This window comes from Sabethes cyaneus, chromosome 2 (genome assembly GCF_943734655.1).
Source record: "Sabethes cyaneus chromosome 2, idSabCyanKW18_F2, whole genome shotgun sequence".
In the NCBI taxonomy this organism is placed as follows: Eukaryota; Metazoa; Arthropoda; class Insecta; order Diptera; family Culicidae; genus Sabethes; species Sabethes cyaneus.
The window spans coordinates 207,294,079-207,306,503 of NC_071354.1; the positions used below are offsets into that span (position 1 = coordinate 207,294,079).

Sequence of the window (12,425 nt, forward strand, 5' to 3'; positions counted from 1 at the left end):
ATATGCTTCTCTAGCGGTGGATTTTTATGGCGCCGAACAAACAACCTGGAATTTGTTGATATGGTTTTTGGTATTCAGCGGCCTCCAATAACATTGGTGTATTTGTGGAACTTTTCGTGCTAAACAAGAAAAAAAAATTTAAATCCACCTAGTACGGAAAAGGAACTCTATCGGACAATCGAATCGCTTCCACTTTTTAATCAAGATACTGATAAAGATGGAAGACTCAGTCAGTTTTATAGTTTCACAATGAGATCGATTAAAGGCATCGCAAAAAGCTAAATCACAGATTAGAAGAACTATAAAAAGTTGAAAAACATCACGTTTCCTTCACGATAAATAAACTTCGCATCAGCACAACTAGGAAGCTGTAAGTGGACCCGAGATTATACCGCAGCAAGATCCATTTATATCGGTCAATCGCACACAATAATGGTTATCCATCGACAAATCTGCAGTGAAACCTTTCCTTTTCTGCTTCGACAGCAGGTGATTGTCAGGATTCGTTTTCCGATGTACTTTATTTCCTCCCAGCAGCAGCAAAAGCAGAAGCAGCAGCAGCGTAGCTTTCCTGTGTCGACCTTGAGATCAATCCTCGTACGAGTAAAGAAAAAAAAATAAAAAAAAGAACGGCGCTCCTGTATTGCAATAAACAGACATATCCTTTGGTTTTGCCGAACAGAGAACACACTCGTCGACTCCTATACCTTCAATAGAGGAACGAACGGAGTGAATTCTTGAAATAATCGTGATATGATTGAGCGCACCAGCATAGAGGGTTGAAAGCATCGCATCGGTCGAACATGCTTTGGCATCGCTCGCTCCGTTGCGTCGTACATTTTTCTCGCCTTTCCACATGATTGATTTTAATATTTGATCACCACCGCACTTGTACGGTACGACCGCTCCTCGGAAACGGACGGCGCGCGGAAGGAGGATGGCAAATGCTCCTCCGAGAATAAAGCTCTACGCCGGGCGCGCCGCTGCCGGGGAGGGGCAAACACTTTTTTGCTCATTCGGCTCGAAATCAACGGTGAATGGTTTGCTTTGCAAAAGCACAGAAAAAAATCAATTCACATGGCAGTCGAATTTTGGGTTGCTTCATGGGTCAATGGTGGTGAATATAACGTGTAGGGAAATTGTTAAACAACTCGAAGGAGATATGTTTAAACCTATGTTCAAACATTCTATTCTATACAACCAATTTTGATGATTTGTAAATTGATTATGGTGTGACTTTTCATTAAAAATTTTTGCGAAATTCAGATTCAGATGTTTGACAATGCATCTATTTATTTATCTACGATAGAGAGTCACTGTTGCATTCCCCTTTTGAAGATACAAGTTCCATTACTATTTCATGATTTGTTATTGTAGATAATGTAGATCCTACTTTTGTATTCACCCATTCACCTACATCAACTGCAGCAAACAATGACCAACGCGTTAAGGTAGACTCTTTGAGTGCTCCACCGCCGATTTCCACGGTTCTTCCTGGGATGTCATATCAAAGTAATAAGCCGACCGCTGATTGCGGTTCGCTATCACCAGGCTTAACTTCTCAGCATCCTTATCTCGCAAACACTGGTACAGTGCACGGGCATCGGCCGCCGATGATTCACACGATTCTGCATCCAGCTCGTAACCAGACAAACCGTAGTCACGACGAACTTCGTTGACCTACGGTGAATCGATAGATCAAGCTCAAAAAAAGCAACAACTTTGCGAATTACGCATGACTTACATTCAGTTCATTTTCCTCGCTAATCCATCGGAATCCACGAAAGAGGCAATCCAGCAGCGTGGCCGATGGGCAGTTGTCACCGGGATCCAACTTGCTGTCGTGTCGTTTTTCGCAAAAATCCAGAAACGTTTGACCGAGCTGTTTCACTTGATCCGCCAGTTGATCATAGGTTAATCCCGTATCCCTGTAGTGCCCGTGAAACATGCGAAGAATAATTGGCGCATGTTGAAGGAAAAACTCCACATATTTGCTGAACACCGATTGGCAGTTGACTTCATCCAGCTCCCCAGCTAGCATGGTTTCAGCGTCTTGCTTGAACTCTTGAAGTTTATCAGGATCACCACTATAGTACGCATCGGCTTGTTTGATGAACCGATCCGGTCGAATTCGTCGTTCCTTCCTATCTACTAACCCTAGATCTTCACTAACACACTTTATATAACACTGACTGTCGACAGTATTATCCGGCTGCCAGCGCACCCAGCTGGTTTTCATCTCAAGCGTAGCCGAGGAATCGTTCAGGCAGCGAACGTACGCGTACAATGTCTGTTCCGGAGTGCGGGCTTGCCACTCCGTCACACCACCAGCGGGGGCCGAATCGTCACACGGGACAGCTGCTGCGAGGATTGATGGTGCTGCTGTTGCAAAGATCAACAGACCCAGCAGCGAAAACCGAACGGCAGCCATCATCTCCGGATCGAGCGATCGGTACACAACCAAGGTACGATTGAGACTAAACGGTTTGAGTAGTTCTCCGCCGTTCGATATTTTGACCTAATCAGCACCAGTTGTTGTTGTAATCGTTTGTATAGCGGTTAAAGGTAATCACCAAATGTGTGTTTATAAATAATTGTGAATGCGATGCTGTCGCAGCTGTATCGCCCGGGAAGATCACACATCCGTGCGGAGGGTCATGAATTGATGAAGTAGATTTTAGCTTGCAGTATTGCTTCAAATATAAAACCCGAACTAATCCACCTAGCGATGTGACCTAGCTTTTCTACTGCAACAGTAACAGTAAGCAACATCTAGAATTAAGTATTGCGGATTTTCGGCTTTCCAGTCAGTTTTATATTGAAAACGGCTTTTTTTATACTGCCTGACGTTTCGGCCCTTGGTTTTGGCCTTTTTCAAAGGTAATATGGTTACGTTTTCTTGTCTAATCGTTGATTGCCAACGGAAGGAAGTTCAAATTTCAACAGCTCCAATTGCATTGGTTTGGTGACAAAATAATGTACACACCTAAACCTTTTGACCATAGTGCTCAACTCTGACACACTGACTGGAAAGCAGAAAATCCGCAATCCAGCTTTTTACGAGCCATAATGGCGGACGTGTTCGTAATATTTGAACAGCATTTTTGACAATTCCCTAATACATCGCACGTTTTCTTTCCGCGCGTTCACGGTAAAACTAAAGGAATGTATGGAAATTTAAATTTCTAAATTTCGCAGGTTGCGAGCGGGTGCTGATTGAACAGCTGGAACCCCGCAAACTCGGCATCGTAGCTCTGCAGGAAATCTGTCGCAAAGGAGAGAAGGTATGGAAGATCCGTGATGGAAAGGCCCAGGTTTACCAGAGCGGTGGCACTACCAACGGGAATGGGCTTTGTAGTGTTGGGCGGAATGCAAGATCGCGTGATAGATTGGAAGGCGATCAACGAGAAGATATGTGTATTGAGGATAAAGGGCCGTTTCTTCAATTATAGCATCATTAACGTGCACTGCCCGCACGAAGGTAGACCCGACGATGAGAAAGAAGCGTTCTACGCGAGGCTGGAGGCAACGTACGACAGCTGCTCGTTACGGGACATCGAGATCGTCATTGGGGATATGAATGCCCAGGTCGGTAGGGAAGAAATGTATAGACCGGTGGTAGGACCCCACGCCTGCACACCGACACAAACGATAACGGCCAACGATGTATAAACTTCGCAGCTTCCCGAGGTCTGGTGATCCGAAGCACCTTTTTCCCGCGCAAGGATATCCACAAAGCCACCTGGAGATCACCTGACTAACGTACAATGAACCAAATTGATCACGTTCTCATAGAGGGCCGGTTTTTTCTAACATCACGAACGTACGCTCCCGTCGGGGTACGGATATTGATTCTGACCATTACCTAGTAGCAGTACATGTGCGCTCAAAGCTGTCCACCGTATACTGGACACGTCAAAGCCGCTCTCCTCGGCTGAACATCAGGCAGCTAGATAACCCACAAGCTGCCGAGAACTACGCGCGAGTACTGAATGAGGCACTGCCTTCTTCCGAGGAGTTAGGTGCTTCAAACCTCGAAGACGGTTGGGGCAGAATACGCTTGGTCATCGGAGAGGCCGCTACCGCGGCACTAGGTATTGTGCCTCGGAGTACACAAAATGATTGGTTTGATGGGGAATGCCAACAAGCGGTAGAGGAGAAAAAAATGCTTGGAAAAATTATCTACGTATTGCCACTAGAGAGAACCTGGCCAAATACCGACGAGCTAGGAACCAGTTGACCACGATCCTGAGGAGAAAAAAGCGCCAAAAGGAGGACAGAGATCGTGAAGAATTAGAGCAACTATTCCGAGCTAATGACACGCGCAAGTTTTATGAGAAGGTGAACCAAACTCGGAAGGGCTACACACCGAAACCTGACATGTGTAGGGACAAGGGAGGGAATCTAATCACAAACGAGCGCGAGGTGGTCGACAGGTGGAAGCAGTTCTTCGATGAACACCTCAATGGCGAAGTCGCAGAAGGAGGCGGAACGGAAATTAACCTAGGAGCGCCCATGGAAGATAGTGATGTCCTAGCACCTGATCTCCAAGAAGTCAAACGAGAAATCAGGTTGCTGAAGACCAATAAAGCCGCTGGGAAGGAACGCCTACCGGCAGAGCTTTATAAACATGGCGGAGAAACGCTAGCAAAGGCTCTACGCTGGGTTATTTCGAGGATTTGGGAGGAGGAAAGGCTACCGGAGGAATGGATGGAAGGAGTAGTTTGTCCCATCTACAAAAAGGGAGATCGGCTAGACTGCTGCAACTATCGTGGTATTACGCTGGTAAACGCCGCCTACAAGGTACTCTCCCAGATCCTGTTACGCCGGCTGTCACCGATAGCACAAGGTTTCGTAGGGAATTATCAGGCGGGTTTCATGGGGGCTCGCACAACTACGGACCAAATTTTTACTATCCGACAGATCTTGCAGAAATGTGTATCGTGCCCACGCATCACATCTTTTTTGATTTCAAAGCAGCATACGATACAGTCGATCGAGACAAGTTATGGCACGTAATGCACGAACACGGTTTTCCAGACAAACTGACGCGACTGATCAGAGCTACATTGGATCGAGTGATGTGTTTTGTACGCATCTCTGGGACACTCTCGAGTCCCTTCGAGACGCGACGAGGGTTGAGACAAGATGACGGTCTATCCTGCATGCTGTTCAACATCGCTCTTGAGGGGGTGATCCGACGAGCGGGCATCGAAACGAGAGGCACGATTTTTACCAAGAGTAGCCAACTTCTAGGCTTTGCAGATGACTTCGATATCATTGCCAGGAACTTTGCGACGGCGGAGGCAATCTACGCCAGACTAAAAGCGGAGTCTAGGAGAATTGGGCTAAAAATAAATGCGTCGAAGACCAAATACATGAAAGGAAGAGGTTCAAAGGAAACAAATGCGTGCCTCCCACGGACGGTAACCGTTGACGGCGACGAACTAGAGTGGTAGAGGAGTTCGTGTATTTGGGATCGCTGGTGACCGCTGACAACAACACTTGTAAGGAGATCCAGCGGCGCATTCAAGCGGGAAATTGGGTCTACTTTGCCCTTCGTAAAACGCTACGATCAGGAAGCATACGCCGCCGCACGAAGCTAACAATGTACAAAACCATTATTAGACCGGTAGTTCTTTATGGACTTGAAGCCATTCTTCCTCCGAAGCAACCTCGTCCAAATCCTTGCAGTGGAGAGTCGCTTCCGGGCACAGAGCTCTCACTTCCACCGCGTCACCGTCACGTCTCAGTTGGCTCTTTGTGAGAAGAGCTACTAACTTGCGGGTCCTTTTTCAGCTCGAGGATCATCTCGCCATTGCGGGTGCAGCTAATTTTCTGTACATTTACATCTAGTTCCTTGAGTTCCGGCTTTGTCCGCATGGCACGCAAAACCTCATCGTACGAGTCACCGTTTGCTATTAGCGCTTCGCCTTTATTCCTCCCCTTAATGAACATGCGTTTACTGGGTCTACTTCTGTTACTCTTTTCGTTTCCTTTGTTCCCCACGACTTGCCACGGAGCGTGGCTATCTTCTTCGATGACCTCTTCAGTAGTCAGCTGTGTGCTAGTGGTTGGCGTATCCTTGGGTTTCTTGGAGCCTCCTGGTCTTGCGTCTCCTGGCGAAGGTCTTGGCCTCTTCGGCGTGGAGAGAGACCCGGATTCTGCCCCTTGGAGATTTCCTTTCCTCTTTCCTTTCACTGCCTCCCGGTTCGCTATCTGTGGTGCTTCATTAGCGTTTGTCAACACTTTTTAAGCCGTTTCCACTCTCGTTCGTAGGCTCTGTTGTTCCTTATCGACAGCGTGAATGGTGGACTTTAATCTTATCGCCAGTTGCTTGATCTCCTTGTTCACGTAATGTTTATCCTTAACAGGTTGGAGAATTGGCTGTTCAGTCTTTAAATTCAGTGGACGATTTGTTTTATTTACGCCAACGTTTCGATCTTTGGTTTAGATCTTCTTCAGGGCTTCTACAATATGTCTTATTAGTTATTTGTGATCTATCTTGTAATTTGTGATCTGACTTACAAAGTTTAAACCGTCTTTGTCTAGTAACATTTAGCCTATAGTGTTGTCTGTCTTTGAGTTTGGATGTATAATGGTCTGGTAAATATTGTATAGTCATGAATATTGTAGTAATTGATATTATGTAAACTCACTCGTTTGTCTATGATGTCTAAAATATGTAAATTGTGTCACAAGTTCACTCATTTGTAGCTGTTTTTGATCACGATATTTTAACTCTTGGTTTGATTTTTCCTATTGTATTGCCTATTCGCTGTTTTTATTCTGTTTGTGTGTAGCGTTAATCATTTATGTGCGTGCTAATTTGTGTTTGTCTGTGTGCGAGGTTTGTAATTTTTGTGTTTTAGTGTGTTCAGTATTGCTGTGTAACATATATCTATTCCTTCCGTGTCGGTGCGTTTGTTGATGTTATCTGTCGTCATGATGTGGCAAACTTCCAATATGGGTAGTCGTGTTGGTTTGTTGCTTTGATCTAGTATTGATGCTTGTTCTAGATTGAATCGGTGGTTGGTGTTTACGCAGTGTGTAATCATCGCTGTTTTCTCCTTCACTTGTGCTAGTTGTATTTCTCTTGTGGTTTGATCCTGTATCTGTGTTATTTTGTCTAATTTGTTTGTATCTGATTTGTGTCCAGATAATCTCGTTTTTAGTCTATTGGTTGTGAGTCCAACGTACATAGCTTTACACTCTTGGCAGTTAATGCCGTATATTATATTGTGTTTTTGTAATTTATCCTGTTTTCCTTTTGTGGTACGGTAAAGCCAGTCGATTGTGTAGTTGTTATAATGTGCTATTTTGATATTTGTATATTCACTAGTCTTTTCAATTAGTTTTGTTATCTTTGGTGTTAATTCGTTTATATATGGTATTGATTTGTATATTTTGTTGTCATTCTCAGTTTCGTCTGCTATTATATTTTTAGGGTATCTGTTAATTAATCTATTTATGAGTCGTATCGGATAGTCATTTTGCTTTAGCTCTTCTATTATTGTCTTGTTTATATCTGTTTGAGTTTTTGTTGTTGTTAACTTGTTGACTCTTGATATCAAGTTGTACGCTGTATTTATTTTTTGATACATTGGATGCATTGAGTGGAAATTAATAAAGCGTCCAGAAGCTATAGGTTTTTTGTACCATTCTGTACCAAATGTTTGGTTGTTATTGCTGGTAATTAGCATGTCTAAGAATGGTAGCTGTCTATTCACTTCTACGTCAACTGTGAACTGTATTTTTGGGTGGTAATTATTAAAGCTGTTTAGTACGTTTTGTATTTCGTGGCTTGGTATTAATAAAAATAGATCGTCTACGTACTTTTTTAAAATTGGAATGGGAATATTAATATTTTCTATAACCTGGTCTAACAGTGCATTCATTACCCAATCTGCCAGGATGGGCGACAAAGGGTTACCCATCGCAGTACCCCTCACTTGCTGGTAGTACTGTTGTCGGAATTGAAAATAACTGGCATCCATGCAATAGTCAATCATTTCCCAGAACAGATTTAGATTGATGTTGGTGTGTTTACTTATTTCAGGCCAACTTGTGTGTATAGCTTTCCTCACTAATTCTCTTGGTATATTGGTAAATAATGATGTGACGTCGAATGACACCGTTACATGTGCAGGAGGCGCTGTAAAACTGTTGATGTATTCACAGAATTCATACGGAACTGTTGATGTATTCACAGAATTCATCAAACTAAACCGAGATCCAACCACAAAACTACAAAACACAAACAACAACTTTGTACAACGACTATTAAATCTCGAACTGATCGAAAAACACACTGCAAAGCTGTTAAAATGCAACACCGCTGTTTGTCCCAAAATTTATGGACAACCAAAAGCACATAAAGCTAATCTGCCTCTGCGACCGGTCGTCCCCAACATGACAGCTCCAAATTATCAACTATCAAAATACATCGCCAACATACTTAAAACAGCAATAGACAACACACACAACATCAATAGCTCGTATGAATTCTGTGAATACATCAACAGTTTTACAGCGCCTCCTGCACATGTAACGGTGTCATTCGACGTCACATCATTATTTACCAATATACCAAGAGAATTAGTGAGGAAAGCTATACACACAAGTTGGCCTGAAATAAGTAAACACACCAACATCAATCTAAATCTGTTCTGGGAAATGATTGACTATTGCATGGATGCCAGTTATTTTCAATTCCGACAACAGTACTACCAGCAAGTGAGGGGTACTGCGATGGGTAACCCTTTGTCGCCCATCCTGGCAGATTGGGTAATGAATGCACTGTTAGACCAGGTTATAGAAAATATTAATATTCCCATTCCAATTTTAAAAAAGTACGTAGACGATCTATTTTTATTAATACCAAGCCACGAAATACAAAACGTACTAAACAGCTTTAATAATTACCACCCAAAAATACAGTTCACAGTTGAAGTAGAAGTGAATAGACAGCTACCATTCTTAGACATGCTAATTACCAGCAATAACAACCAAACATTTGGTACAGAATGGTACAAAAAACCTATAGCTTCTGGACGCTTTATTAATTTCCACTCAATGCATCCAATGTATCAAAAAATAAATACAGCGTACAACTTGATATCAAGAGTCAACAAGTTAACAACAACAAAAACTCAAACAGATATAAACAAGACAATAATAGAAGAGCTAAAGCAAAATGACTATCCGATACGACTCATAAATAGATTAATTAACAGATACCCTAAAAATATAATAGCAGACGAAACTGAGAATGACAACAAAATATACAAATCAATACCATATATAAACGAATTAACACCAAAGATAACAAAACTAATTGAAAAGACTAGTGAATATACAAATATCAAAATAGCACATTATAACAACTACACAATCGACTGGCTTTACCGTACCACAAAAGGAAAACAGGATAAATTACAAAAACACAATATAATATACGGCATTAACTGCCAAGAGTGTAAAGCTATGTACGTTGGACTCACAACCAATAGACTAAAAACGAGATTATCTGGACACAAATCAGATACAAACAAATTAGACAAAATAACACAGATACAGGATCAAACCACAAGAGAAATACAACTAGCACAAGTGAAGGAGAAAACAGCGATGATTACACACTGCGTAAACACCAACCACCGATTCAATCTAGAACAAGCATCAATACTAGATCAAAGCAACAAACCAACACGACTACCCATATTGGAAGTTTGCCACATCATGACGACAGATAACATCAACAAACGCACCGACACGGAAGGAATAGATATATGTTACACAGCAATACTGAACACACTAAAACACAAAAATTACAAACCTCGCACACAGACAAACACAAATTAGCACGCACATAAATGATTAACGCTACACACAAACAGAATAAAAACAGCGAATAGGCAATACAATAGGAAAAATCAAACCAAGAGTTAAAATATCGTGATCAAAAACAGCTACAAATGAGTGAACTTGTGACACAATTAACATATTTTAGACATCATAGACAAACGAGTGAGTTTACATAATATCAATTACTACAATATTCATGACTATACAATATTTACCAGACCATTATACATCCAAACTCAAAGACAGACAACACTATAGGCTAAATGTTACTAGACAAAGACGGTTTAAACTTTGTAAGTCAGATCACAAATTACAAGATAGATCACAAATCACTAATAAGACATATTGTAGAAGCCCTGAAGAAGATCTAAACCAAAGATCGAAACGTTGGCGTAAATAAAACAAATCGTCCACTGAATTTAAAGACTGAACAGCCAATTCTCCAACCTATTATCATCACAGTCGGAAAAACTCCCAGTTTATCCTTAACAAAACCGTAGAGTTCTTCGGCTGCTTTCTTGGCCTCCTCCAGCTTCGATCTGCCGTACGGCAGTCCTTGTTGCACAGGCTGTAGATTGCTGTTACCAGTGGCCAGTACATGCTGTCCGGCGTTTGCCATAGCAGTCCGAGTTAGCCAACGCTGCAATTTCGCGCTTCGGGTCGCGAACGGGTCTTCCTCTCCTTTTTCTCCTACTTATTGTGGTGTTTGTAAATCTATCTCCATGCTGTTGGGTCCCGACTCTAGGCCGCTGTCTCCGCTCGTATTTGTGTAGTCGCCTTTACGATCCCATGGTGATCTATGCAAGCAGGGAGGTTATGACTAGGGAGACTCCCCCTATTCTTCATGGGAATAGGGATGTCAGCATCCGATCAGCGTTAGTCAGGAATATGTCATCTCATCCTACACCATTGCACTTGGACGTGAGTGACGAGCTTTGAACGTACCTAGAGACAAGCCACGGTTTAGTGGGACGAATGGCAGCTGTACCATTAGCCTACTCGCCGTTTTGGGAAGGTGTCTCCCTTCCTTACCTAAGGTAGTAGAATAGCACCGCTGTCAGCCCTATAGCGTCTAATCCGATCGTTATCCTGCCTTTCCAGTATACCATAATTAGGATCTTCCTGGAACCGATCCTAATGTGCCCTCGGCACTCCTGACCTGGCTTTTAGGTTTAAAGTCCTGAACTCTAACTGGACACTACGACGTCTGCAGCTAGTTTATGGGACTTGAGCTATGCTTGCGTCTTTATACCACTGCACTACGCCACCCGTAGGCACTACGTGCCCCCGTCTCCCTATTAGCACACAACCGAGGGTGCAACTTAAGACTGGTATTTGGTTGACCCTAGACCTGGTTGCGTCCCAGTAGGCACCGCGTGGTGGTGGGGATAAGAGTTCCCGCTCCCATTTAATGGCTATATAGGGTCGAACCACAGTGAGCTGAAAAACGGTAAGGCTGCTGGGAAGGACGGTATCCCGGCTGAACTTCTAAAAGCGGGGAGCGAGCGGCTGTACGAAGCAATCCACCGGATCATTGTCAGGATCTGGGAGGAAGAACAAATGCCGGAGGAGTGGTTGGATGGCCTCATTTGCCCAATTTTCAAAAAGGGACATCGAATGGAGTGTAAAAACTATCGAGGAATTACATTGCTCAATTCTGCCTACAAGGTGCTTTCCCGTATCCTGTTCTGCAGACTGAGACCGTTAGCGGAGTCCTTCGTCGGCGAGTACCAAGCGGGTTTTCGTGAGGGTCGCTCCACGACGGATCAGATGTTTACCCTGCGCCAGTTGCTAGACAAGTTCCGGGAGTACAACTTGCAGACACACCATCTGTTTGTGGATTTTAAAGCGGCGTACGATTCAGTTAAACGAAATGAGCTGTGGCAGATAATGCTAGAACATGGTTTTCCGACGAAACTAGTTACGCTGATTCGTGCGACGCTGGATGGATCCAAATCATGCGTTAGAATAGCGGGTGAGACCTCAGCTGCTTTCGTGACGTTGGATGGACTGAAGCAAGGGGACGCACTCTCGAACCTGCTATTCAACATTGCCTTGGAAGGTGCATTACGAAGAGCAAACGTGGAAAGGAATGGAACTATCATCACGAAATCTCACATGCTTCTTGGTTTTGCGGATGACGTCGATATCATCGGAATCAACCGTAGAGCAGTAGAAGAGGCCTTTAGGCCCTTTAAAAGGGAAGCAGCGAGATTGGGACTTACCATTAATACCGCCAAAACGAAGTACATGGTTGCTGGTAGGGAACGTGGGAGCTCAAGTGGTGTTGGTGCCGAGGTGGAGTTAGATGGGGAACGATATGAAGTAGTGGAGGAATTTATATACCTTGGTACACTCGTGACATGTGACAACGATGTAAGCCGCGAAGTGAAACGACGAGTTGCAGCCGCGAATCGGGCTTTCTACGGATTACGTAGCCAGCTGAAGTCCCGTAGTTTGCAAATTCGCACAAAACTGGCGCTCTACAGAACACTAATCCTCCCGGTGGCCCTTTACGGACACGAATCATGGACGCTAAAGGAAGCTGATCGGCGAGT

The 12,425-nt window shown here is 43.6% G+C and overlaps 1 protein-coding gene across 1 annotated transcript; it reads right to left on the reverse strand.

The window, feature by feature from the left end:
• Positions 1 to 1,362: 1,362 nt before the first annotated feature.
• LOC128736587 (uncharacterized) lies at positions 1,363 to 10,486 on the reverse strand. The gene is made up of 4 exons (XM_053831077.1): positions 10,328 to 10,486; positions 5,782 to 6,219; positions 1,745 to 2,518; positions 1,363 to 1,680 (listed from the first exon to the last, which is right to left on the reverse strand). Exons 1-4 carry the CDS (start codon positions 10,484 to 10,486, stop codon positions 1,447 to 1,449), a joined length of 1,605 nt encoding a protein of 534 aa, XP_053687052.1. The 3' UTR covers positions 1,363 to 1,446.
• Between the last annotated feature and the right edge of the window lie 1,939 nt (positions 10,487 to 12,425).